Below are 25,070 nucleotides of genomic sequence, written 5' to 3'. Positions count from 1 at the left end.
GCTTTAATGTGAAATGTCAACCCGAGCAGGAGACTTCAGCTGGAATTTTCTGAGTTTCTGCAGCAGCAGAGCCCTCCATGAAACAGGTGGCGACCACTGATCTGAGCTGCCACTATACTTAGCTGTATGAATATTTGATATGAATCAAATGGACGATGGTGAAAATGGAAAATTAATTTGCGAAACGATCTTTATTCCTGAGTGACTGTGAAAGACAAGTGGTTGTACAGCTTAACTTTTTAATTGGGGTCACTGTAATTAAATATATACAATTCATTTTCTGTATGTCACTGGAACAATCATTTTTTAGTGGTTAATGCATTACTGCTTTTTACAGACTCCAGCTCCTTTTTGATTTTTTTTACTTCTAATGCTCTTAACTACTAAAGCAGCAATTTTGTAGGAAGAATGAATGCATCAGTTGCCAAAGCTATTTTACAATAACAGATGGCAGTAATCGCACCTTCACAAGCAGCTAGTAGGTCAGCTGGGCATCCCTACAGTGAGATGACAGTCAGTGTGTGACTTTCCCTTGTAAGGATATTTCTTAATGTGGCATGGTTGAGACGTGGCATGGTGATGTGACAAATGACTCCAAATTCGCCCAGTGCCATGAAATCGCAAGAAGTCCCACTTCACAAACAGATGGTCTCAGACTCAAGTGTCGGTTATCTCACACAGACTTCCTGTTGTAACTTAAACATGCTACTTCATGGACTACCTCCCAGCAACATGGTACTGCACCTCAGAAAGTGCAAAATGCTGATGGATCTCTGAAATGTTACAACTGTGTGAATTAAACTATGAAACTAATGGGCAATTTTCTGATACCAGCTGGCAATACACTGTAGATCATAGCATATAAGTTGACCCACGTAGAAGACATCCCTATCTTTTTAGCCCTAGAAATCATGTTTTTGCACACAGTCGGTATTTATGTCATTTCCTTTTTTTCAGCCACTATGTGCTGCACTCGCTGGTCAATCTCACTTTTTCACCCCACAAATGCATATTTTACTTACTGGCACCTCATACCGAGGTGCAAAGGTCAAGCAGGTGATGAAAACTATATTATGAAGATATGTGGAAATTTGCAACATGCCCACATGCAGAGCCCGTGTGGTGAATGACAAAGATGGTGACCACCCGCACCCACACTGGCGCTTTGCTTTTATACTCGGAAGAGATGTTTTTAAACTTCAATGTTCTAGAGTAGTTGGAAAGCTATCAGAATACAAGCATGAAACGCAAAATTAAATTATGGATTGACTGTCTTATTATGAATCTATTCAACTTATCTTTTATAAAAGTTAATGTATATATTTAAGTTTGCTTAATGCTTTGGCGTGTTCATAATAATATATATAGTTAATCAGAAGTTAATATATGATCCACCACAGCCTCCTCCTGAGGACCCCAGCACCACAGCTGCAGCCCTCAATTTGATTTACTCCATGTGATACTGAGAAACGGCTGAATACCGTTGATACAGCAAAGTTCATGGGCCCAGCCAACATCCTGCCTTTGAGTGCAATATAATGCTTTTTCCCATAGAGCGTTTGGAGACAGGGGCCGGGATTCTCCGTTATCCGGTGGGGCGGGCCGCTCCGGCAACGAGGAGTGGCGTGAACCACTCCGGCGTCGGGCTGCCCGGAAGGTGCGGAATCCTCCACACCTTTAGGGGCTAGGCCGGTGCCGGCAGGGTTTGCGCCGCGCCAGCCGGCGCCGGAAGGATTGTCCCCGCGCCAAACGGCGCCGAAGGGCCTCCTCCGGCCGGCGTGAGTTGGCGAATGCGCGGGAGCGCCAGCGTGTTCTGCCGTAATTCCAGCACATGCACAGAAGGGCTCTTCTCCGTGCCGGCCATGACAGTGACAGTGACAGTGGCCGGCGCGGAGGGAAAGAGTGCCCCCACGGCACAGGCCCGCCCGCAGATCCCCCTACGCCCCGCCGAGGACTCCGCAGGCCGCCAGCAGAGCCAGGTCCCGCCGGTCAGGACCATGTTTGATTTACGCCTGCGGAACTGGCCGAAAACGGGGGGCCACTCAGCCCATCGCGGAGCGGAGAATCGCTGGGGGCACTGCCAATGCCCCCGACCGGCGCATCGCGATTTTGGCCCCCGCCAATAAACCGGCGCCGGAGAATTCAGCAGCCGGCGTCAGAGCGGCGGGGCGGGATTCATGCCGCCCCCCGCCGATTCTCTGACCCGGTGGGGGGGTCAGAGAATCCTGCCCAGGGTATGGGAGATTAATCAAGTGGGAGGGTGACCAGTGGAGATCCCACCGTTTTCTCATTTCTACCAAAATTAAGTCCATGGTGGGAAGGACATCCGTGGGCTTTCCCATTCCACCATCAATTTAAGCCCTTAAAATAGGTCATTAATGCCCTCATCTGCTGCTGGTGGTATTACAACAGCGGTGGGCTTGCCATGGGGGAGCACTACAAGCAAACCTGTTCAAGGTTTCTTGTTGTCTCCTGGGGTTTACCTGGTTTAAAGGGACCCAGTATCAGTGAAGCCATCCCCTTCCCTTGCTGATCATATCCATCCCCGGCAACCTCGTGACCTCCCAGCCCCTCTCCATCAACAGTTTCCTGTGGCCTGTGTAGCGCACAAAGACTCCATGAGACGAATATAGTGAAGTCGATGAGGCTTTATTAAGCGTGTCTGTTCCCCAGCAGCTCGATAGTAAACTGGCCTGCGGGGGAAGACACCGGCTTCTTATACTTCACCTTCAGGGCGGAGCTTGAGGTCAACGGCCAACCAGGACCCGGGATCTGTCAGCCAATGACATTAGGGCTTCCAGTCCCACATGACCCCCAATACATACTACCACATTCACCCGTTGTCAAAAATGAACCCGGCGGGGTGATGCTTCGTATGGTGGTAAGGGTTTACAGGGCTGGTCCTGGGAGGATAGAACATTCACATGGTAGTACAGTATTGGACAGTTTCGTCCTGTTGCAACTATTAACAGAGGGTATAGGAAAAAACAAAATGTTCTTTGAACAGTCCATCTTTGTTTTACATCGACGCCACGAGTCGGTCGGGCGGTCTGGTCGTCCGTGTCGATCGCCTCGGCCCCGGCGGTGGTGGTGGTGCTTGTACCAGTGTTGTCGCCTCCAGGAGCCGTACGGTTTCAGCTGTCGGTGCAAAGGGGAGGGGGACTGATCCTCCTGGGAAGGGGGCGGTCGCGGGGTGCGGCGGTGGCAGGAAGGGGGGCGGTTGGGTTGATGGTGTCGGGGGGGATGTGCGTGGTGCCGGCGGGCGCCAGATCCCGCAGGGAGACCGTGTCCTGTCGGCCGTCGGGGTACTCCACGTAGGCGTACTGGGGGTTTGCGTGGAGGAGGTGAACCCTTTCGACCAACGGGTCCGCCTTATGTGCCCGCACATGCTTTCGGAGCAGGATGTGTCCTGGGGCCGCCAGCCAGGTCGGCAGCGACGTTCCAGAGGAGGACCTCCTAGGGAAGACAAGGAGACGCTCGTGAGGCGTTTGATTAGTGCTTGTACATAATAACGACCGGATGGAATGGAGAGCGTCCGGGAGGACCTCCTGCCACCGTGAAACTGGGAGATCCCTGGACCGTAGGGCCAGTAGGACGGCCTTCCAGACCGTGCCGTTCTCCCTTTCTACTTGCCCGTTCCCCCGGGGGTTGTAGCTGGTCGTCCTGCTTGAGGCTATGCCCTTGCTGAGCAGGAACTGGCGCAGCTCGTCACTCATGAAAGAGGACCCCCTGTCGCTGTGGATGTATGCGGGGTAACCGAACAGTGTGAAGATGCTGTTCAGGGCTTTAATGACTGTGGCCGCGGTCATGTCAGAGCAGGGAATGGCAAAATGGAAGCGGGAGTATTCGTCCACTACATTAAGAAAATATGCGTTGCGGTCGGTGGAGGGGAGGGGCCCTTTGAAATTGAGACTGAGGCGTTCAAAGGAGCGGGAAGCCTTAATCAGGTGCGCTCCATCTGGCCTGAAAAAATGCGGCTTGCATTCCGCGCAGATGTGGCAGTCCCTTGTGACTGTACGGACCTCTTCTAAAGAGTATGGGAGATTGCGGGACTTGATGAAGTGGTAAAACCGAGTGACCCCCGGGTGGCAGAGGTCCTCATGGAGGGTTTGGAGGCGGTCAATTTGTGCGTTGGCACATGTGCCGCGGGATAGGGCATCGGACGGCTCGTTCAGCTTTCCGGGCCGGTATAAGATCTCATAGTTGAAGGTGGAGAGCTCGATCCTCCACCTTAAGATCTTGTCATTTTTAATTTTGCTCCGCTGTGCATTATCGAACATGAAAGCTACCGACCGTTGGTCAGTGAGGAGAGTGAATCTCCTGCCGGCCAGGTAATGCCTCCAATGTCGCACAGCTTCCACTATGGCTTGGGCTTCCTTTTCCACTGAGGAGTGGCGGATTTCTGAGGCGTGGAGGGTTCGGGAGAAGAAGGCCACGGGTCTGCCCGCTTGGTTAAGGGTGGCCGCTAGAGCTACGTCGGAGGCGTCGCTCTCGACCTGGAAGGGGAGGGACTCGTCGATGGCGCGCACCGTGGCCTTTGCGATGTCCGCTTTGATGCGGCTGAAGGCCTGGCAAGCCTCTGTCGACAGAGGGAAGGTCGTGGTCTGTATTAGGGGGCGGGCCTTGTCTGCGTACTGGGGGACCCACTGGGCGTAGTACGAAAAGAACCCCAGGCAGCGTTTCAGGGCTTTGGGGCAGTGCGGGAGGGGAAATTCCATGAGTGCGCGCATGCGTTCGGGGTCGGGGCCTATTATCCCATTGCGTACTATGTAGCCCAGAATGGCTAGCCGGTCGTTCTGATGTAGGCCTCGAAGCAAGTCTGCCAGTGTTTGAAGGCTGCTGCCACATTCACTGCGTGGGGGCTGATCCTCAGGCATTCTGGAATGATCCTGAGCTCCATAGTCCTTTTTAGGCACGCTTAATAAATTGTAGCGCACAAAGACTCCGTGAGACGAATATAGTGAAGTCGATGAGGCTTTATTAAGCATGTCTGTTCCCCAGCAGCTCGATAGTAAACTGGCCTGCGGGGGAAGACACCGGCTTCTTATACTTCGCCTTCAGGGCGGAGCTTGAGGTCAACGGCCAACCAGGACCCGGGATCTGTCAGCCAATGACATTAGGGCTTCCAGTCCCACATGACCCCCAATACATACTACCACAGCCTGGGATCCAGTGACGATACTAGACCTTGGTTAGATGTCATACTGGCAGCAACCACTGCCTCATCAGTCTGGCAACTCTTTGCAGGCAGGACACCCAAACTTGACTGTGGAGAAGGCCTACCCCTGTCCATTTAATTGTCTGATTGCCACTTGTTTTGGCAGGTCTTCTGTAAAAGAGAGGACGCATGGCTTTTGCTGGCTCTACAGCTGAATGGCGAGACCTGCATTAAATACTCCCCTGTAGTCCAAGACTAGCTTCACACCTGGTTAAGCTATTCCAGTACAATTCCCTCACTGAATGTCATCTACCCTACAATGTGGAAAATTGCCGAGGGTTGTCTTCTCCACAGAAAGCAGGACAAATCCAACCCTGCCAATTACCACCCCATCATTGTTCTCTTGGTCATCAGCAAAACAGTGCTGAGTGTTGTCAACAGTGCTATATAGCAGCACTTACACAACAATAACCTACTCAGTTTGGGACCTCCACCAGGGACTTTAGGCTGCCAGAGTTCATAAGACTAGCTTTGTAGGTCCAACCATCTTCAGCTGCTTCATCAATGACCATCCCTCCACCATATGATAGCTGATGATTGTTCCTCAGATACTGAACTAGTTAATTTCACCATCCTCTTGATTACATTCTTTAATTTTGGTTTCCCATTTGGAACTGGTGAGCATTTGCTTGTTCTCTGGAACGCCATCCTAATGCCTGACATGCCCTGGAAACAAGACCTTGTGCTCCCAAATCAACTCCCAGCTGTTAATACCCCAAACTTGGTTTCCTCTGCAGATAGATGATGATAGGATTCATACAGAGCAATTCACAGAGTGCCATTTCCTCTGTGTCCAGTCCGATTGTCATGTGCCAGGCTTTTCTGCACCATTTATTTAATCATAAGATCAGACGGAATGGGAGCAGGACTAGGTCGCTCGGCACCTCAAATCTTCTCTGCCGTTCAATGAGGTTAGAGCTGATCTGATTGTAGCTTTAACTCCAGTTATCTGCCTACCGCTCACTCTCCATCCCTGCCTGCCAAACCCCCTGTGAACTGTCTCTGAACTACTTCCAATGAAAGTATATAACTCCTTAAGTAAAGATGCCAAAACTGTACACGGTACTCCATCTACAGTCTCATCAATATCCTATGCAGCTGTAGCAAGACTTATCTACTTTTCTAAAAGCAAATTACAGCAGATGCTGGAATCCAAAACATAAACGGAAAATACTGGACTTTCTCAGCAGGTCTGACAGCATCTATGGAGAGAGGAGGGAGCTAATGTTTCGCGTCTGGATAACTTTGACAAAGAGTCTTCCAGACTCAAAACGTTAACTCTCTTCTCTCTCCACAAATGCTGTCAGACCGACTGAGTTTGTCCAGTATTTTCTGTTTTTGTTACCTACATTTATACTCCATTTTCATTGCAATAAAGGCTTACATTCCATTTACCATCCTAATCACTCGCTGTAACTGCATGCTGATTTATGTACATGGAGACCCTGATCTTGCTGTACTGCAGCATTCTACGGTTTCTCTTCAAATTGACCCATTTATCATTGCTCTCTCTTTCTAGCCAATCCTCAGTCCATGCTAATATATCACCCCAATACCATGAGTTATCTTAGAATCATAGAATCCCTACAGTGCAGAAGGAGGCCTAGTCTGCACCGACCTTCCGAAAGAGCATCCTACCTAGGCCCAATCCCCCACCCTAGCCCCATAACCCCACCTGGGACTTTTCCCAGTAACTTCATTGGAGTGATAATGTAAACCTACTTGTGACAATAAAGATTATTATTGAATGGGCGGCACAGTGGTTAGCACTGTTGCTTCACAGCGCCAGAGACGTGGGTTCGATTCCCGGCTTGGGTCACTGTATGTGCGGAGTCTGCACATTTTCCCCGTGTCTGCATGGGTTTCCTCCCACAAGTCCCGAAAGACAAAGACCAAAGAACAAAGAAAAGTACAGCACAGGAACAGGCCCTTCGGCCCTCCAAGCCCGTGCCGACCATGCTGCCCGACTAAACTACAATCTTCTACACTTCCTGGGTCCGTATCCCTCTATTCCCATCCTCATTCATGTATTTGTTAAGATGCCCCTTAAATGTCACTATCGTCCCTGCTTCCACCACCTCCTCCGGTAGCGAGTTCCAGGCACCCACTACCCTCTGTGTAAAAACTTGCCGCGTACATCTAAACCTTGCCGCTCGCACCTTAAACCTATGCCCCCTAGTAATTGACCCCTCTACCCTGGGGAAAAGCCTCTGACTATCCACTCTGTCTATGCCCCTCATAATTTTGTAGACCTCTATCAGGTCGCCCCTCAACCTCCGTCGTTCCAGTGAGAACAAACTGAGTTTATTCAACCGCTCCTCATAGCTAATGCCCTCCATACCAGCAACATTCTGGTAAATCTCTTCTGCACCCTCTCTAAAGCCTCCACATCCTGCTGGTCGTGTGGCGACCAGAATTGAACACTATACTCCAAGTGTGGCCTAACTAAGGTTAGGTGAATTGGACATTATGAATTCTCCGTCAGTGGACCCCGAACAGGCGCCATAGTGTGGCGACTAGGGGATGTTCACAGTAACTTCATTGCAGTGTTAATGTAAGTCAACTTGTGACACTAATAAAGATTATTATTATTATAACCTTTAGATACCAAGGGGCAATTTAGCATCGCCTATCTACCTAACGTACAAATCTTTGGACAGTGGGAGGAAACCAGAACACCCGGAGTAAACCCACACAGACACGGAGAGAACATACAAACTCCACATAAACAGTCGCCCAAGGTCAGAATTGAACCTCGGTTCCTGATGCTGTGAGACAACAGTGCAAAGCACTGTGCCACAGTGTGGTAACCTTTTCTCTCTAACCTTATCAAATGCCTTCTGGAAATGCAAATATGCTACTTCTACCTGTTTATCCACCTGTCAACCATAATTACCTTTGGCAAACCATGTTGACTCTGATTGATGGTATTATGATTTTCTAAATGTCCTGCTACACCTCCTTAATAATGGATTCTGGCATTTTCCCAATGACAAATGTTAGACTAACATTACACTAACTGGTGTATGATTTCATTCTTTCTGTTTCCCTCCTCTTGAACAGAGGTATTACATTTGCAGTTTTCCAAGCTGCTGGATGCTTTCCAGAATCTAAGAAATGTTGGAAGATTTCAAACAATGCATCCACTTTCTCAGCAGCCACTTCGAATCATAGAATCACTACAGTGCAGAAAGAGGCCATTTTGCCCATTTGGTCTGCATCGACCCTTTGAAAGAGCAATCCAACTAAGCTCCCTCCTCCACCCTATCCCAATAACCCCTTAACCTAACCTACACATCTTTGGTCTCTAAGGGGAAATTTAGCATGGCAAATCCACATAACCTGCATATCTTTGGACTGTGGGCACCCAGAGGAACGCTCTCCAGACACGGGGAGAACGTGCAAACGTCACTCAGGCAGTCACCTGAGGTCGGAATTGAATCCTGGCGGTGTGAGGCAACCGTGCTAACCACTGTGCCACCATGTTGCCCCACTTCTGTTAAGATCTTAGGATGCGTGCAATCAAGTTCAGGGGACTTGTCAGCATTTAACATCATTAGTTTATTCTATTGATCATGCTTGTTTTAAGTTCCTCTCTCCTTTTTGCCCCCACTTTTCTACTATACTTGGGACACTTTTTTCTGTCTTCTGTTATGGAGACAGATACAAAATACTTGCTCAAAGTCTCTGCCATTTCTTTGTTTCCCATTATTAATTCCAATTCTCACCTCTAAGAACAGTCTCTGTTGCTACTCTTTTCTTTTTTAAGATACTTGTAGACGGTTTTAGTCCAGAATATATCTTTATTGAGAATTATGAAATATCTCCTTAAATTCATGTCACTGCTTCTCTACTGTCTTACCTTTTCTTTCTTCTTCCAATTACGGGGCAATTTAGCGTGGCCAATTAACGTACCCTGCATATCTTTGGGTTGTGGGGGTGAGGCCTACAGGGAGAATATAAAACTCCACATGGACAATGACATGGGCGGGATTGAACCCAGGTCCTCGGCGCCATGAAGGTAAGCCATCCGCTGTCTTACCTTTTAAACTTATTTTCCTATTACGTTTTAGTTTTTTATTAAAGAATATTTTTATTCTCCTCCTTTTTCACATTTTCTCTCAAATTTACACCCAGCAATAAATAATAATCAATAACGAATGTAATGTCAATCCCCATATCAATAACAAAAGTCGCATCCTCCCACGAAACCCCCAAACATTAGCCCGCATGTTAACATAAACAAATAACAAAAAGGAATCAGGAATCACCCATAGTCACCATTAACACAGACAGACCCCCTCCCCTCAACTCTCCCAACACCTCCCCCCATTGTTCGATGTAATCCAATTCTCGAAAGTGCATAATGAATAACGCTATTGAATTGTAGGACCCCACCATCCTTCCCCTCAGTTCAAATTTGACCTTCTCAAGAGTCAAGAATTCCAACAGGTCCCCCCCCATCACGCCAGGGCACAGGGTGGGGAGGTTGATCTCCAACCTATCAGGATCCGCATTCGGGCGATCAACGAGGCGAAGGCTACAACACCTGCCTCCGCACCCGTTTCCAACTCCGGCTGGTCTGACACCCCGAATATGGCCTCCCGAGGGCCTGGGTCCAGTTTCACGTGCACCAATTTAGAGATTACCCTGAAAACCTCCTTCCAGTAATCCTCCAGCTTTGGACAGGACCAAAACAGATGAACGTATTTTGGGGGTTTGCACACCTACCCCCCTGCAACGTTCACACACATTTTCTACCCCCCTCAAAGAGCTGGCTTATCCTCGTGCTTGTCAGGTGTGCTCTATATACCACCTTCAGCTGTATCAGCCCCAACCTCGCGCACGAGGTGGAGGTGTTCACCCTCCGGAGCACCTCACACCAGAACCCCTCCTCCACACCCTCTCCCAACTCTTCCTCCCACTTTGCCTTGATCCCTTCCAGCGGCGCCTTCTCCTCCTCCAAAATAGCCCCGTAAACCACCGATACTACCCCCTTCTCCAGTCCCCCTGTCGTCAGCACCTCCTCCAGCAACGTGGAAGCCGGCTCTACTGGGAAGCTCTGTATCTCCTTTCTGGCAAAGTCTCGAACCTGCAGGTATCTAAACATTTCCCCCTGCTCCAGCCCATACTTCGCTCCCAGCTCCTTCAATCCTGCAAACCGACCCCCAAGAAACATATCTTTTAGTGTCCTAATTCCTTTCTCCTCCCATCTCCGAAAGTTTCAATGCCACTTCCCTGGCTCAAATCTATGGTTTCCCCGGATCGGCATTTCCCTTGGCCCTGCCTCCAACCTGAAGTGCTGGCGACACTGTCTCCAAATTCTCAACAAAGCTATTACTACCAGACTCCGTGAGTATTTCCCCGGGGTCGTTGAGAGTAGCGCTGTTGCTAGCGTCCTCAATCCCGACCCCCTGCACAAACTCTCTTCCATTCTGACCCACTGGGAATCAACCCCTCTGACCCAGCTCTGTACCTTCTCCACATTCGCCGTCCAGTAATATTATATCAGGTTCGGAAGACCCAAACCCCCTGCCTGCCATCCTCTCTGTAGTAGCACCTTTTTAATTCTGGCCACCTTCTCTCCCCATATGAACGAGGTAAACATCACTTCAATCTCTCTAAAAAATGCCTTTGGCAGGAAAATCGGCAGGCATTAGAAAATAAACAGAAATCGCGGCAACACGTTTATTTTAACTGCCTGTACCCGACTCGCCAGTGACAGAGGGAGACCATCCCACCTTGCCTGATCAGCAGGCAACCTCCCACCAAACACAAAATGTTGTACCTACGGAGCCCCCCCCCAATAATCCTGAGCAACCTGCACTCCCAGGTATCTAAAGTGAGTCCCTGTCCTACGCAATGGCAGCCAACCCCCCCACCCCTGCCCCCACCCCCAGCCGAGACACCACAAAATATTCACTCTTGTCTAGATTTAATTTGATCCCCGAGAAAGACCCAAACACCCAAAGCAGCTCCAGTCTTCCTCGGTTCCGACACGTGTAATAACAAGTCATCGGCATATAAGGACACCCTATGCTCTATCCACCCCCCCCCCCCCCCCACCCCCAACCCCCCGCACTATCCCTTTCCATACCCTCGAACTTCTTAACGCGATGGCCAATGGCTCAATCGCGAATGCAAACAGCAGGGGGGACATCGGACGTCCCTGCCTAGTCCCACGGTGGAGAGAAATGTATTCCGAACTGATGTGCGGACACTGGCCCTCGGCTCCTTATATAATAGCTTTACCCAGTCCACAAATTTTGCCCAATCCCAAACCGCTCCGGAACTGCCATCAAGTACCCCCATTCTACCTGCTCAAACCCATTCTCGGCGTCCAATGCCACAACCACCTCTGTTTCCTTCCCCTCCGCCGGTGCCATAACCACGTTCAATACCCTCCTAATATTCGAAAAGAGCTGCCTCCCTCTCACAAACCCCATCTGATCGTCACCTATCACATTCGGGAGGCACTCCTCCAGCCTACCCGCCAGTACCTTCGCCAATGTCTTTGCGTCCACGTTTAAAAGCGATATGGCCTTTCCGACCCACACCGTCGGATCCTTATCTCTTTTAAACAACAGGGAAATCGATACTTGCCCCAAAGTTTGTGGTAACATCTCCTTCCATATCACCTCCTCAAACATCGCCACAATCAGTGGTACCAGCTTATCTTTGAATTTATTTAAATATTCCACCGGAAACTATCCGGCCCTGCCACCTTCCCGATTGCATCCTCCTAATCGCATCCTTTATCTCCTGCTCCACTATCGCCCCCTCTAATGTAGCCCTGTCCCCCTCCCAAAACCTCGGGTACTCCAGCCCATCTAGAAATTCCTGCATCTCCCGGTCTCCCCCAGGTGGCTCTGACCTGTACAACTTCTCATAGAATTCCTTAATGACCTTGTTAATCTGATCTGGAGCTACCACCAACTTCCCTGCCCTGTCCCGCACCTGGACAGTTTTTCTTGCCGCAGCCTCCCTCCGGAGCTGACCCGCCTTCTCTTCATGCTCGTAAACTGCCCCCCTTGCTCGCCTCAATTGGTGTACCACCTTCCTGGCAGATAGTCGGTCAAAGCTCGCCTGAAGTTCCTTCCTCTTTTCCAACTTCGCTGGGTTCTATCTTCTGCATACCTCCTGTCTACCTCCAGCATCTCATCTATTACCCTCTGACGGTCCAACCTCTCCTCTTTGTCTAGCCTAGCCTTGAACGAGATCACCTTACCCCTCACCACTGCCTTTAAAGCCTCCCAGACAACCGCCTTTGACACCTCACCCGTGCAGTTAAAACCTACATATTCCTCGATTACTTTTTCAATTTTGTCACAGAACCTTCAGTCCCCTAATAGTCCTGCATCTAACTTCCACCCTGGTCTCTGTAGCACCCCCTTCTCCAGTACTATATCCACCCAATGCGGAGCATGATCTGACAATTGCCGAGTATTCCGACCCCTTAGCCCCTGCCAGCAGCACCTTCCCCACCATGAAAAAGTCGATCCGCGAGTATACCTTATGGACCGTTGAGAAAATGAATACTCCTGCTCCCTCGGGTGCAGAAACCTACATGGGCCCACCCCTCCCATTTCCACCATTAGCCCTGCCAACACCTTCACCCCACCTGATGGGACCAGCCAGCGCGGCCGTGACCTGTCCAACCTTGGCTCCTGCACCCCCCACTATCAATTTGTGTGAGTGCAAGACGGGGATGGCCCCACACACCTTCGCGAATCCCACATCATCCCAATTGGGACCATGTACACTTAATAGCGCCACTAGCCTCCCTCCAGTGCCCCTGTCACAATCGCATACCTACCTCCCTGATCTGCAACCACCTTCTCCATCTGGAACTGTACCCTTTTGCTGACCATTACCGCTACCCCTCAAGCCTTTCTGTCAAATCCATAGTGAAACACCTGACTAACCCAGCCCTTTTTAAGTCTCACTTCATCCTTCACCCTCAAGTGAGTCTCCTGCAGCATTGCGACATAGGCCTTCAAACTTTTAAGATGCGCAAGCACCCTTGACCTCTTGACTGGACCTCCCAACACCCTCACATTCCACATGACTATCCCAACTGGGGATCTCTCACCCCACTCCCCCTTCTTATCCACCATCATCATACCATCGGGCCCTGCCCCATGAGCCTGACCCGCCCCTATCCATTATTAACATCCATTACATTTTAGTTAACTGTCTTCATACCTGTGTAAATGTCTCCATTTAAGTTTATGATGCTAATTTTGGTCCAAAGTTTCTCACTCTTCAGCTGAATGCGAGATTTCATTGTCTTACCGAGAGGAGCCTTTACTATGAGATCATTATTTAATCCTATCTAAATATCCATTCCCAGTTCTAAATTAGCCTGTTTCCTATTTGGTTCCAGAATATATTCTTCTTTAAAAATCTTTCTTTTAGCAATTTGATTGGTCCAAATTATACAATGGTTAAAATCTCTCAATTATCGCAGTAACTTTCGATCAATCCCCCATTATTTCTTAATTTATGCTCTGTCTTACAATGTAGCTACTGTCAGGGAGCCTATAAACCAACATACCTGTGACATATTTAATTTGCTATTTCTGATCTCCACCTAAACTGATTCTACATTTTGATCCTCCGAACCAAGGTCATTCCTCACTACTGTATTAATGTTATCCTTTATTAACATGACTACCCCACCCCCTTTTCCTTTCCTCCTATCCTTCCAAATGTTAAATAACCTTGAATATTCAGTCCCATCCATGGTCACTTTGCAAACATGTTTCTATAATGGCCATCATATTATACATATTTGTCCATATGTAAGCTATCCATATTTGTCCATCTGGTTACAAATTCTGTGTGCATTCTGAAAAAGCGTTTTAATTCCATCTTTTTACCACTTTTCCCTCCTCTGACCTTATTTTCTGGTGCATTCTTATAGTTGTACACTGCCCCATATTGCCCCACTCTGGTTGTCATTCCCGGCATTGCTATCCTGCACTATTGTCTTGTCATTTTTCTTTAACTTACCAAATCTCCCCTCATGTTTACCATCTCCCCGCACCCCAATTATTTAGTTTAAGGTCCAAAACACAATCTTTGTTGTATGTTTTGCCAGAACATTGGTCCCGGTGCGGTTTAGATGAAGGTTATCTCAACAGTACAGCTCCCTCTTTCCCCAGTACTGGTGGCAATGCACCATTCATCAAAACCCATTTATTCTTCACCAATCTTTGAGCCACGCATGCAACTTTCAGATCTTATTTGCATAATACCAGTTTGTTTCTCGCTCAGGTGGTAATTTAGAGATTATTACCTGTGTGATTCTACTTTTTAATTTAATCCCTGGCTGTTCATACTCTCTCAGCAGAACCGTTTTCTTAATCCTACCTTTGTTGCTGAATCAAGAGGTGAAAGGGAGGAAGGACTTAAAACTATTATAATCACCAGGGAAAGGGGAGAAAAAAATTATTAGAACTAAAAGCTGACAAGTCTCTAGGTCCTGATGGACTTCATCCTCGGGTCTTAGAAAAGTGGCTGCTGAGAAATTAAAATTAGTTTTAATTTTCTAAAATTCCCTAGACTTTGAAAAGGTCCTATCAGATTGGAAAATAGAAAATGTGAAACCTCCGTTCAGGAAAGCAGGGAAACTGAATGCAGGCAACTATAGGCCAGTTAGCTTATTATCTGTCATCGGGAAATTGCTGGAATGTATAATTAAGTAGGTTATGATGTGACACTTAGAAAAGCCTAATGCAATCAGGCAGAGTCAACATGGTTCTGTGAAAGATAAATCTTGTTCGACTAATTTATTGGAGGTATTTGTGGAATTTGAGGAATTAACAAGCAACATGGATAAAGGGGAACCTATGGATGGGCTGCAACTAGATTTCCAGAATGCATTTGATAAGGTGTCATATCAAGGTAACTATGCAGAATGAGAGTTAGTGGTATAGGGGGGTAACAAATTAACACAAATAGAGGATTAGTTAGCTAACAGGAAGCAGAGAATAGGGATAAATGGGTCATTTTCAGGGTGGCAAGATTTGATGAATGGAGTGCCATGGGGATCAATGCTGTGGCCTCAACAATTTCAATCAATGACATGGATGAAGGGCTCTAATGTATGGTTGCTAAATTTACTGATGAAACAAAGATAGATGGGAAAATAAGTTGTGAGGAGGAATAAGGGAACTGCAAGGGGAAGTACATAGATTAAGTGAATGATTAAGCATTTGACAAATGGAGTATAATGTGGGACTTGTCCACTTAAGCAGGAAGAATAGAAAAACAGTATATTATTTAAATGTAGAGTGATTGCAGAACTCTGAGGTATAGAGGGATCTGGTACATGAATCAAGAAAGGTTAAATGCAGGTACAGCAAGTGATTAGGAAGGCAGATGGAATGCTGTCTGTTATTTCAAGGGGAATGGAATATAAAAGTAAGGCGTTTTGAGAAAGTTGTACAGGACATCACATTTAGAGTATTGTATACAGCTTTAATCCCTTATTTAAGAAAGGATCAAATGCATTAAGAAGCAGTTCAGAGAAGGTTTAATCGAGTGAGTCCAGGTTTGAGGGTCTTATTTTATGAGGAAGGTTTGGACAGGTTGGGTCTGTATCAATTGGAGTTTAGAAGATTGAGAGGCAATTTTATTGAAACATATAGGGCGGGATTTCTTTGAAGAGGTAACCAGTACAGTCGATGTGGTATATTTGGACTTTCAGACGACATTTGACAAAGTCCCGCATAAAAGATTATTGTGCAAAATTAAAGAGCATGGGATTGGGGGAAATGTATTGAGATGGATAGAAAACTGGTTGGCAGAGAGGAAACAAAGAGTCGGGATTAATGGGTCCTTTTCAAATTGGCAGTCAGTACCAGTGGGGTATCACAGGGATTGGTGCTTGGACCCCAGCTATTCACAATATATATTAATGATTTGGATGAGGGAACAAAATGTAACATCTCAAAGTTTGAAGATGATACCAAATTAGGTGGGAGGGTGAATTGTGACATGGATGCAGGGATCCTACAGCAAGATCTGGACAGGTTGGGCGAGTGGGCAAATCAATGGCAGATACAGTACAATTTGGATAAGTGTGAGGTTATTCATTTTGGAAGCACAAACAGGAAGGCAGATTACTACCTGAGTGGTTGTAAATTGGGAGAGGGGAGTGTGCAGTGGGACCTGGGTGTCCTTGTGCACCATTCGCTGAAGGTAAGCATGCAGGTGCAGCAGGTGTTAAAGAAGGCTAATGATATGTTGGCCTTCATTGCAAGAGGTTTCAAGTATAGAAGCAGGGATGTGTTGCTGCAATTGTACAGGACCTTGGTGAGGCCACACTTGGAGTATTGTGTGCAATTTTGGTCTCCTTCTCTGAGGAAGGATGTTCTTGCTCTCGAGGGAATGCAGTGAAGGTTTACCAGACTGATTCCAGCGATGGCAGGACTGTCATATGAGGAGAGATTGACTAGGTTGGGATTGCTCTCGCTGGAGTTCAGAAGAATGAGGGGGGATCTCATAGAGACTTATAAAATTCTAACAGGACTAGACAGGGTAGATGCAGGTAAGATGTTACCAATGATGGGTGTGTCCAGAACCAGGGTCACAGCCTGAGGATTCAGGGTAAACCATTTCGGACAGAGATAAGGAGACACTTCTTCACACAAAGAGTGGTGAGCCTGTGGAATTCATTACCACAGGAAGTAGTTGATGCTAAAACTTATGAATATATTCAAGAGGCGGCTGGATATAGCACTTGGGAGAATGGGATCAAAGGCTATGGGGAGACAGTAGGATTAGGCTATTGAGTTGGATGATCAGCCATGATTGTGATGAATGGCGGAGCAGGCTCGAAGGGCCAAACGGCCTCCTCCTGCTCCTATCTTCTATTATTCTATGTATCTATGACTCTCTGTTAACTAATGCAGAAATCCGGAAAGGTGTTTGGGTGGAGAATCGGTTCCGACACCAAAATCGCAGCTGGCGCCGATTTGACGCCAAACCGCAATGCTCCAGCATCTCGACAGCAGCATCAATGCGTTCTGGAATGCACGTACAGTAGACACTATTTTCATATTATAGGGCCTGACCTGGTATTCTCTGAGGCCTCTGCGATTCACCACCTCCGATGGGCTGCATTCCCGACGGTGCGGTTCACTTGTGCTTTTAAAAATCGTGAAACCGGCATGGCGGCTGCTGAGGGAGAGAGGGAGGGTATGGACAGTGTCCAACATTGCCATAATTTGCTGACAGTTGTGCCGCTGGCCAGGGGGCTTATGCCAGGGCTGGGAGGAGTAGCGGGGTTTGGCCAGGAGCTGGGCTGTGGGGTCGGGGTGGACGAGCATGGAACACCATCCCTAATTGCCCATCCCTAATTGCGCTTCAGCAGGTGGTGATGAGCTGCAGTCCATGTGGCTCACAGTGCTGATAAGGAGAGAGCGCCAGGAGTTTGACTCAGCGACAGTGAAGTAATAGTGATATAGTTCCAAGTCAGTATCGTATGTGGCCTGGAGGAGAATTTGCAGTTGGTGGTTCCCAGGTATCTGCTGCACTTGTCCTCTTTGGGGCGGAGGACGAGGATTTGGAAGGAGTTGTTGAAGGAACCTTGGTGAGTTGCTGCACTGCATCGTGTAGATGATATACACTGCTGCCACTGTGTCAGTGGTTGAGGAAGTGAATGTTTAACTTGGTTGATGGAGTGCCAATCGAGTGGGCTGATTTGTCCTAAATGGTGTCAAGCTTCTTGAGTTTTTTGAAACTGCACTCACTCAAGCTACTGGAAAGTATTCCATCATACCTCTGGCTTGTGCCTTTCGGAGTCAGAAGATGAGTTACCCTCTGCAAAATTCCCAACTTCTGACCTGCTCTCGTACCAACAGTATTTTATTTGTTGGTCCAGTTCATTATATGATCAATGGTAACCCCATGGTCAATGGTAACCCCTGTGATGGGGTATTCAGTGATGATAATGCCATTGAAGGTCAAGGTGAGATGTTTAGATTCCACCTGCCACTTGTCAGCCCAAACATGATTGTCGTCCAGATCTTGTTGCATATGGACATGGACATCTTCAGTATCTGAGGAGTTGTAAATGGTGCTGAACATTGTACAGTCATCGGTGAACTTTCCGATTTCTGACCTCAAGATCTATTAGCAGAACACTTCACATGCAAATCAATGAATTCATCTCTTTTCTGACACCTTAATCACAGTTCTGGCAGTCATACCATCTGTATGCATCTGAACCCAAGTTTTAATAACATTACTGAAAAAAAAATGATGATTTCTTACCTTCATCACAGTGTGAAAAAATGTAAAAAAGTTATTTAAAAATTGTACACTGAATACAATTTTCTCCTTAAAACCAGAAAGCATTCTGTCATTAACTTTGGCCATTATTTCTTTGTTTTGACTGTATGTGTTTCATACAATTTAGGCGAGTGAGTATTGGACCTCCTTGAGAGACACAGCACAGTACTATATAGGTTTAAGTTCGATTGGCTTTGCATCAGATCCAGCTGTTGTACAGTAAGTACTGAATTAGTTATTTTATACAAATATTGTATCTCACAGAAAAACAAATAGCCTGATGTATAGTTAATGGAAATGCAGAACAAACACAAACAAATGTTTTGTGCTGGTTATAACTTACATCCAGATAGGCAGATACCCCAATGTTGTGCTTGGGGAACAGCCTCATATCAGAAGCGTGCCTGGTCTATGGAGTGAGGCTGGACAGCCTGAGCAAGCTTGACATTTCAATTTCCAATTCCAAAGGAGGGGAATTTCAGGAGACTGACCTGTGAGCAAACACTAAACTCATAAACCGCAGGCTGATTCTTGTGAAGTACAGCTCCTCACTCACTCAGGGCGGCAGGGTGACACAGTGGTTAGCACTGCTGCCTCGCTGCTCCAGGGACCCGGGTTCAATTCCAACCTCGGGTGACTGTGTGAAGTTTGCACTTTCTCCTCGTGTCTGCGTGGGTTTCTTCCAGATGCTCCAGTTTCCTCCCACTGTCCAAAGATGTGCAGACTAGGTGGATTGGCCAAGTTAAATTGCCCCTTGGAGAAAAAAAGGAAATTCTGCCCTTGACTATCTGAAATGCACTCCAGTGCTGTAAAATGTTCCCCCATCAGTAACATGTTTCATTTAGAAAGATTAAAGCCTGTTTAAGAGATTTGTATTTCGCGTTTGTTTGCACATGGCGTTAGTTGCTGTTCCCATTAAATGGCTTTTTCCACCCCAAGAAAGTAAGCTACTCCACAAATGTTTTGTAGTTGTTTTTTGCATTATCTGGAAATTGCTATTGCAACGTTGCAGTACTTTTGGAAAACTCTTTTTCACCTTCAGAAGGACTATGCTGATATAACCCTGTGATTTCTAATGTCTCCTTTGTAGGGAGCACATCAGGAGCTACATGGATTACCTGCGACAGACAAGCATTTACCTTCAACAGCAACCCACATACAAATGATTGCAAAGTATTGATGGATTAAAAAACGCATGAAATCATTCTAATCTTGTGATTAATTCAGAGCAGATGGTGAAAGGCCAAAAATCAGGTCATTCCCATCAATCTGTCCTGACAGCATGGGAATACCTCATTGCTTGTATCAAAGCACAATGTAACCATAGCTCAATGAGCTCTAACTGTGCCATGATTTATCCAGAGTAGGGGTTATGCATAAAGCATTGCCTGAAAAATGATAATCAATAAATATTGATGGTAAAAGCTTTTATTTGCACAGCTCTGATTTTATTCAGAATTATTAATAATTGCTGACAGTTTAGAGCTAAATTTGCTGCTGTATTTCACAGGAAGAAAAGGTTAGCAGTACTCCAGCATCCATGTCAGGTGCTAGTGCATCAGAATATATGGCATCATTCCCCAAGTGTGTGTTCATGAACTGGAAACATTGCCCTGAGATCATTGGCACATAGCTTATGATATTTTACATACTTACTGTTGTCTGGTGAGTTAACAGACACTTCGCCCAGTTTATTAGTAAAACGTTTACCCAGGTACCCTTACATACGAGACGAACAAAGGACAGAAACAGGTTCACGGTTCAAACCGCAATTATTAATAAGTTCAATAAATGTTAACACACAGTTACTCTTCCCAAATTATCTGAACCCTATTTGCCCAAAATTCTAATACTACCTGTGATGAACTTGCTCGAGCTACGAATCCAATTTTCTGAGTCTTTGCCATCTCAGGGTCCTTGTTGTTTAAAATAAATTTAGAGCACTTTTATTTTCCAATTAAGGGGCAAAATTAGTGTGGCCAATCCACCTGCACTGCACATCTTTGGTTGTTGGGGCAGGGCGAAACCCACACAAACACGGAGAATGTGCAAACTCCACACGGACAGTGACCAGAGCCGAGAACAAATCTGGGACCCCGGCGCCGTGATGCAGCAGTGCTAACCACTGCGCCACCGTGCTGCACCCGAGTCCTTGTTTTTGAAGGTGATTCCCATATGCCCTCTTCTGTTTGTCTCTGGGTTGCTGCCGAGTCTTGTCTGTAGTCCTCTACAGACTACAGTGGGTTGTGTCGAGTCTTCGCTGCTAGTGGCCTCCTGGTGTCTCCTCTTATCCCGTTCTTCTCCATCCTTCTGGAAACTTCCCTGGCTTCCAGCCAATGGGGGTCACTGGGTGGAGGTCAAGGCACCTAATGAGGATGCAAATCCTTTGTTTGGAGGATGCTAGATGCACCCTAGGTGACCATCGCCAGGTATGCGTATTCCACGTAGCCCCCTTCCAAATAAAGTGATGGCAGGAACCCCAGGTGTGAGAGTGTCTGGCCAAGCAAAAGAATACATAAATCATAAGCCAAATATGTTCAGGGTCGAGTCCTTTCATTCTCCGCTCCAGGGGCATGCCCTGGCTTGGCCTTCTTGTTCTTGAGCTGTATTGTTTGGATCTTGGCCTGTCCAGGTTCCCAGTGGCCTTTGCTGTAGGAGCTATCTGCTGCAGCAGGTTAATTCAGAGTGTCCAATTATCCATTGGGCTTATGATTTAGACCACTGGCTATCTGGCCTCATTACACTAAAGACCAAGCTTCCCCACTGCAAGACAGCCGTCAAACTTGAAAAATGAGCCGTACAATCTTGCACTATCTTGAAATGCTAGTGCTTGGTGTACCAAGTCAGGTTAAAAGACTTAATTTGTCAGCTCTTTGTGAAGTGTGTTGCCAGCACTGAGGAATGGAATGTGTTGCAATTTTCATTTTCAGTCTTGGTTTTCACATTTTGCCAGAACCACAGAATTGTTATGGTGCAGAAGGAGTCTGTACTGTCTCCAAACAAACACCATGACTTAGTGCCATTCCCCTTCCTTTTTCGCTTACCCCCGCACATCATTTCTACTCAAGTAATCATCTTGAATGCCATGATTAAACCTATCGCCATCACACTTCCAAGGAATGCATTCCAAACCTAAACCACTCATGTGAGAACGTTTTTTCTCACATCACATTTGCCTCTTTCATAAGTCACTTTAAATCTGTGCCCCGTTGTTTTTGATCGTTTTATGAGTGGGAATAGTTTCTCCCTATCTGTCCGGTCCCCTCATGATTTTGAACATCTCTATCAAATCTCCTCTTACCCGTCTTCTCTCCAAGGAGAACAATCCCAACCTCTCCAATCTATCCTCATCCTTCATAAAATGTGGTGCTCAGAACTGTACACAATATTCCAGCTGAGGACTAACTAGTGTCTTGTGTAAGTTCAGTATAACCTTCTTGTTCTTCTGCTCTATGCCTCTATGAATGAAGACCAGAATAATATTTTCTTTATTAATTGCTCTCTCCACCTGTCCTGCCACCTTAAATGATCAATGCATCTCTGAAACCTTTTTAGAATTTTACCATTTATTTTATATTGGGCAAAATCTTCCAGCTGTTCATACTGGTGGAATCATCCAGTCACATCGGCGTCGGAGTTTTCCCAATAGCTTGGGGTAGATTTAACGCAAAATCCCATTGACAGCCGCGGAACCAGAAGGCCTGGTCTCCGGGCAATGGTGAGCCACCACCTGCCACGGAGAAACACACGCCAGAGAATCTTGTCCATTGTCTCTCCATGTTCTTCCTACCAAAATGCTTCATCTCAAATGTCTTTGCATTGAACTTTGAACTTCATTTGCCACCAATCTGCCCATTCCACCTACTTGTCTATATCCTTTTTTGAAGTTCAACACTGAACTCCTTATAGTTTACAATGCTTCCAAGTTTTGTATCATACGCAAACTTTGAAACTGTCCCTGCACGCCAAGATCTGGAACATTAATATATTTCAAGAAAGGCAGAGGTCCCAATACCGATCCCTGGGGAACATCACTGCAAGCCTTCCTCCAGCCCCCAAAAATGTCCATTGACCATTGCTCTCTCCCTATTATTCACCAATTTTTGTATCCACATTACTACTGTCCCTTTAATTCCATGAACTATCAATTTCCTCACAAGTCTGTTGTGTGGCATTGTAGCGAATGCCTTCTGAAAGTCCTTGCATATCACATCAGCAAAAGTGTTTTGGCTTTCTATGAAGTAACAGCTGCTGTTTTCTACACTTTTCTCTGAGGCAGCAGATGTAAAGTGCTGGCAAGTGAAAACACAGTGATTTTTCACTCTTGCTGTCTGGACTGCTTTTTAGCTACCAGGCAGAGATGACTAATGACAGTTGGGGAGGGGGGGAGCGGTCTCTGATATGAGAAGTCTCTGATATGGGAGGTCTCTGAAATGGGGTTCTCTGATATGGGGGGGGTCTCTGATATGGGAGGTCTTTGATATGGGAAGTCTCTGATATGGGGATCTCTGATATGGGAGGTCTCTGATATGGGGATCTCTGATATGGAGGTCTCTAATATGGGAGGCCTCTGATATGGGGGATCTCTGATATGGGAGGACTCTGATACAGGAGGTCTTTGATATGGGAAGTCTCTGATATGAGGATCTCTGATATGGGAGGTCTCTGATATGGGGATCTCTGATATGGAGGTCTCTGATATGGGGATCTCTGATATGGAGGTCTCTAATATGGGAGGCCTCTGATATGGGGGGTCTCTGATATGGGAGACCTCTGATATGGGGGTCTCTGATACGGGAGGTCTCTGATATGGGGGGTCTCTGATATGGGGATATCTGATATGGAGGTCTCTGATATGGGGGGCTCTCTGATTTGGGCGTCTGCGGTATGGGGTCTCTGGTATAGAGGTTTCTGATGGGGTTCTTAGATATGGGGGTCTGTGATATGGGGGGGTCTCAGATATGGTGAGGTCTCTGATATAAGGGGTATCTGATACGGGAGGTCACTGATACGGTGGGGTCTCTGATATAGGGGGTCTCTGAAAGGTCGGTGTCTGATGGGGGATCTCTGGGCAGCATGGTAGCATTGTGGATAGCACAATTGCTTCACAGCTCCAGGGTCCCAGGTTCGATTCCGGCTTGGGTCACTGTCTGTGCGGAGTCTTCACATCTTCCCCGTGTGTGCGTGGGTTTCCTCCGGGTGCTCCGGTTTCCTCCCACAGTCCAAAGATGTGCAGGTTAGGTGGATTGGCCATGATAAATTGCCCTTAGTGTCCAAAATTTCCCTTAGTGTTGGGTGGGGTTACTGGGTTATGGGGATAGGGTGGAGGTGTTGACCTTGGGTAGGGTGCTCTTTCCAAGAGCCAGTGCAGACTCGATGGGCCAAATGGCCTATTTCTGCACTGTAAATTCTATGAATCTATGAATATAGAGAGTCTCTGATATGGGGGTCTTTAATGGGGACCACTGATATCAGGGGTCTCTGATATGGGGGCATTTAGAACATAGAACATAGAACGATACAGCGCAGTACAGGCCCTTCGGCCCATGATGTTGCACCGAAACAAAAGCCATCTAACCTACACTATGCCATTATCATCCATATGCTTATCCAATAAACTTTTAAATGCCCTCAATGTTGGCGAGTTCACTACTGTTGCAGGTAGGGCATTCCACGGCCTCACCACTCTTTGCGTAAAGAACCTACCTCTGACCTCTGTCCTATATGTATTACCCCTCAGTTTAAAGCTATGTCCCCTCGTGCCAGCCATTTCCATCCGCGGGAGAAGGCTCTCACTGTCCACCCTATCTAACCCCCTGATCATTTTGTATGCCTCTATTAAGTCTCCTCTTAACCATCTTCTCTCCAACGAAAACAACCTCAAGTCCATCAGCCTTTCCTCATAAGATTTTCCCTCCATACCAGGCAACATCCTGGTAAATCTCCTCTGCACCCACTCCAAAGCCTCCACGTCCTTCCTATAATGCGGTGACCAGAACTGTACGCAATATTCCAAATGCGGCCGTACCAGAGTTTTGTACAGCTGCAACATGACCTCCTGGCTCCGGAACTCAATCCCTCTACCAATAAAGGCCAACACTCCATAGGCCTTCTTCACAACCCTATCAACCTGGGTGGCAACTTTCAGGGATCTATTTCCATGGACATCTAGATCCCTCTGCTCATCCACACTTCCAAGAACTTTACCATTAGCCAAATATTCCGCATTCCTGTTGTTCCTTCCAAAGTGAATCACCTCACACTTCTCTACATTAAACTCCATTTGCCACCTCTCAGCCCAGCTCTGCAGCTTATCTATATCCCTCTGTAACCTGCTACATCCTTCCACACTGTCGACAACACCACCGACTTTAGTGTCGTCTGCAAATTTACTCACCCACCCTTCTGCGCCTTCTCTAGGTCATTGATAAAAATGACAAACAGCAACGGCCCCAGAACAGATCCTTGTGGTACGCCACTTGTAACTGAACTCCATTCTGAACATTTCCCATCAACCACCACCCTCTGTCTTCTTTCAGCTAGCCAATTT

General features: G+C 47.0%; 1 protein-coding gene across 1 annotated transcript in view; it reads left to right on the top strand.

The window, feature by feature from the left end:
• Positions 1–19,948, top strand: part of LOC140391393 (uncharacterized protein C3orf85-like) — an 81,327-nt gene extending 61,379 nt beyond the window's left edge. Inside the window, exons 4-5 of the mRNA XM_072475941.1 lie at positions 18,648–18,739; positions 19,611–19,948. Coding sequence (XP_072332042.1) covers positions 18,648–18,739; positions 19,611–19,686 — 168 coding nt within the window. The 3' untranslated portion in view covers positions 19,687–19,948. The remainder of the gene's footprint in view (positions 1–18,647; positions 18,740–19,610) is intronic.
• Positions 19,949–25,070: the final 5,122 nt, after the last annotated feature.

This window comes from Scyliorhinus torazame, chromosome 15, assembly GCF_047496885.1.
Source record: "Scyliorhinus torazame isolate Kashiwa2021f chromosome 15, sScyTor2.1, whole genome shotgun sequence".
In the NCBI taxonomy this organism is placed as follows: domain Eukaryota; kingdom Metazoa; phylum Chordata; class Chondrichthyes; order Carcharhiniformes; family Scyliorhinidae; genus Scyliorhinus; species Scyliorhinus torazame.
The sequence above is the reverse complement of the archived record's forward strand: the minus strand, read 5'-3'. Positions and strand labels throughout refer to the sequence as shown.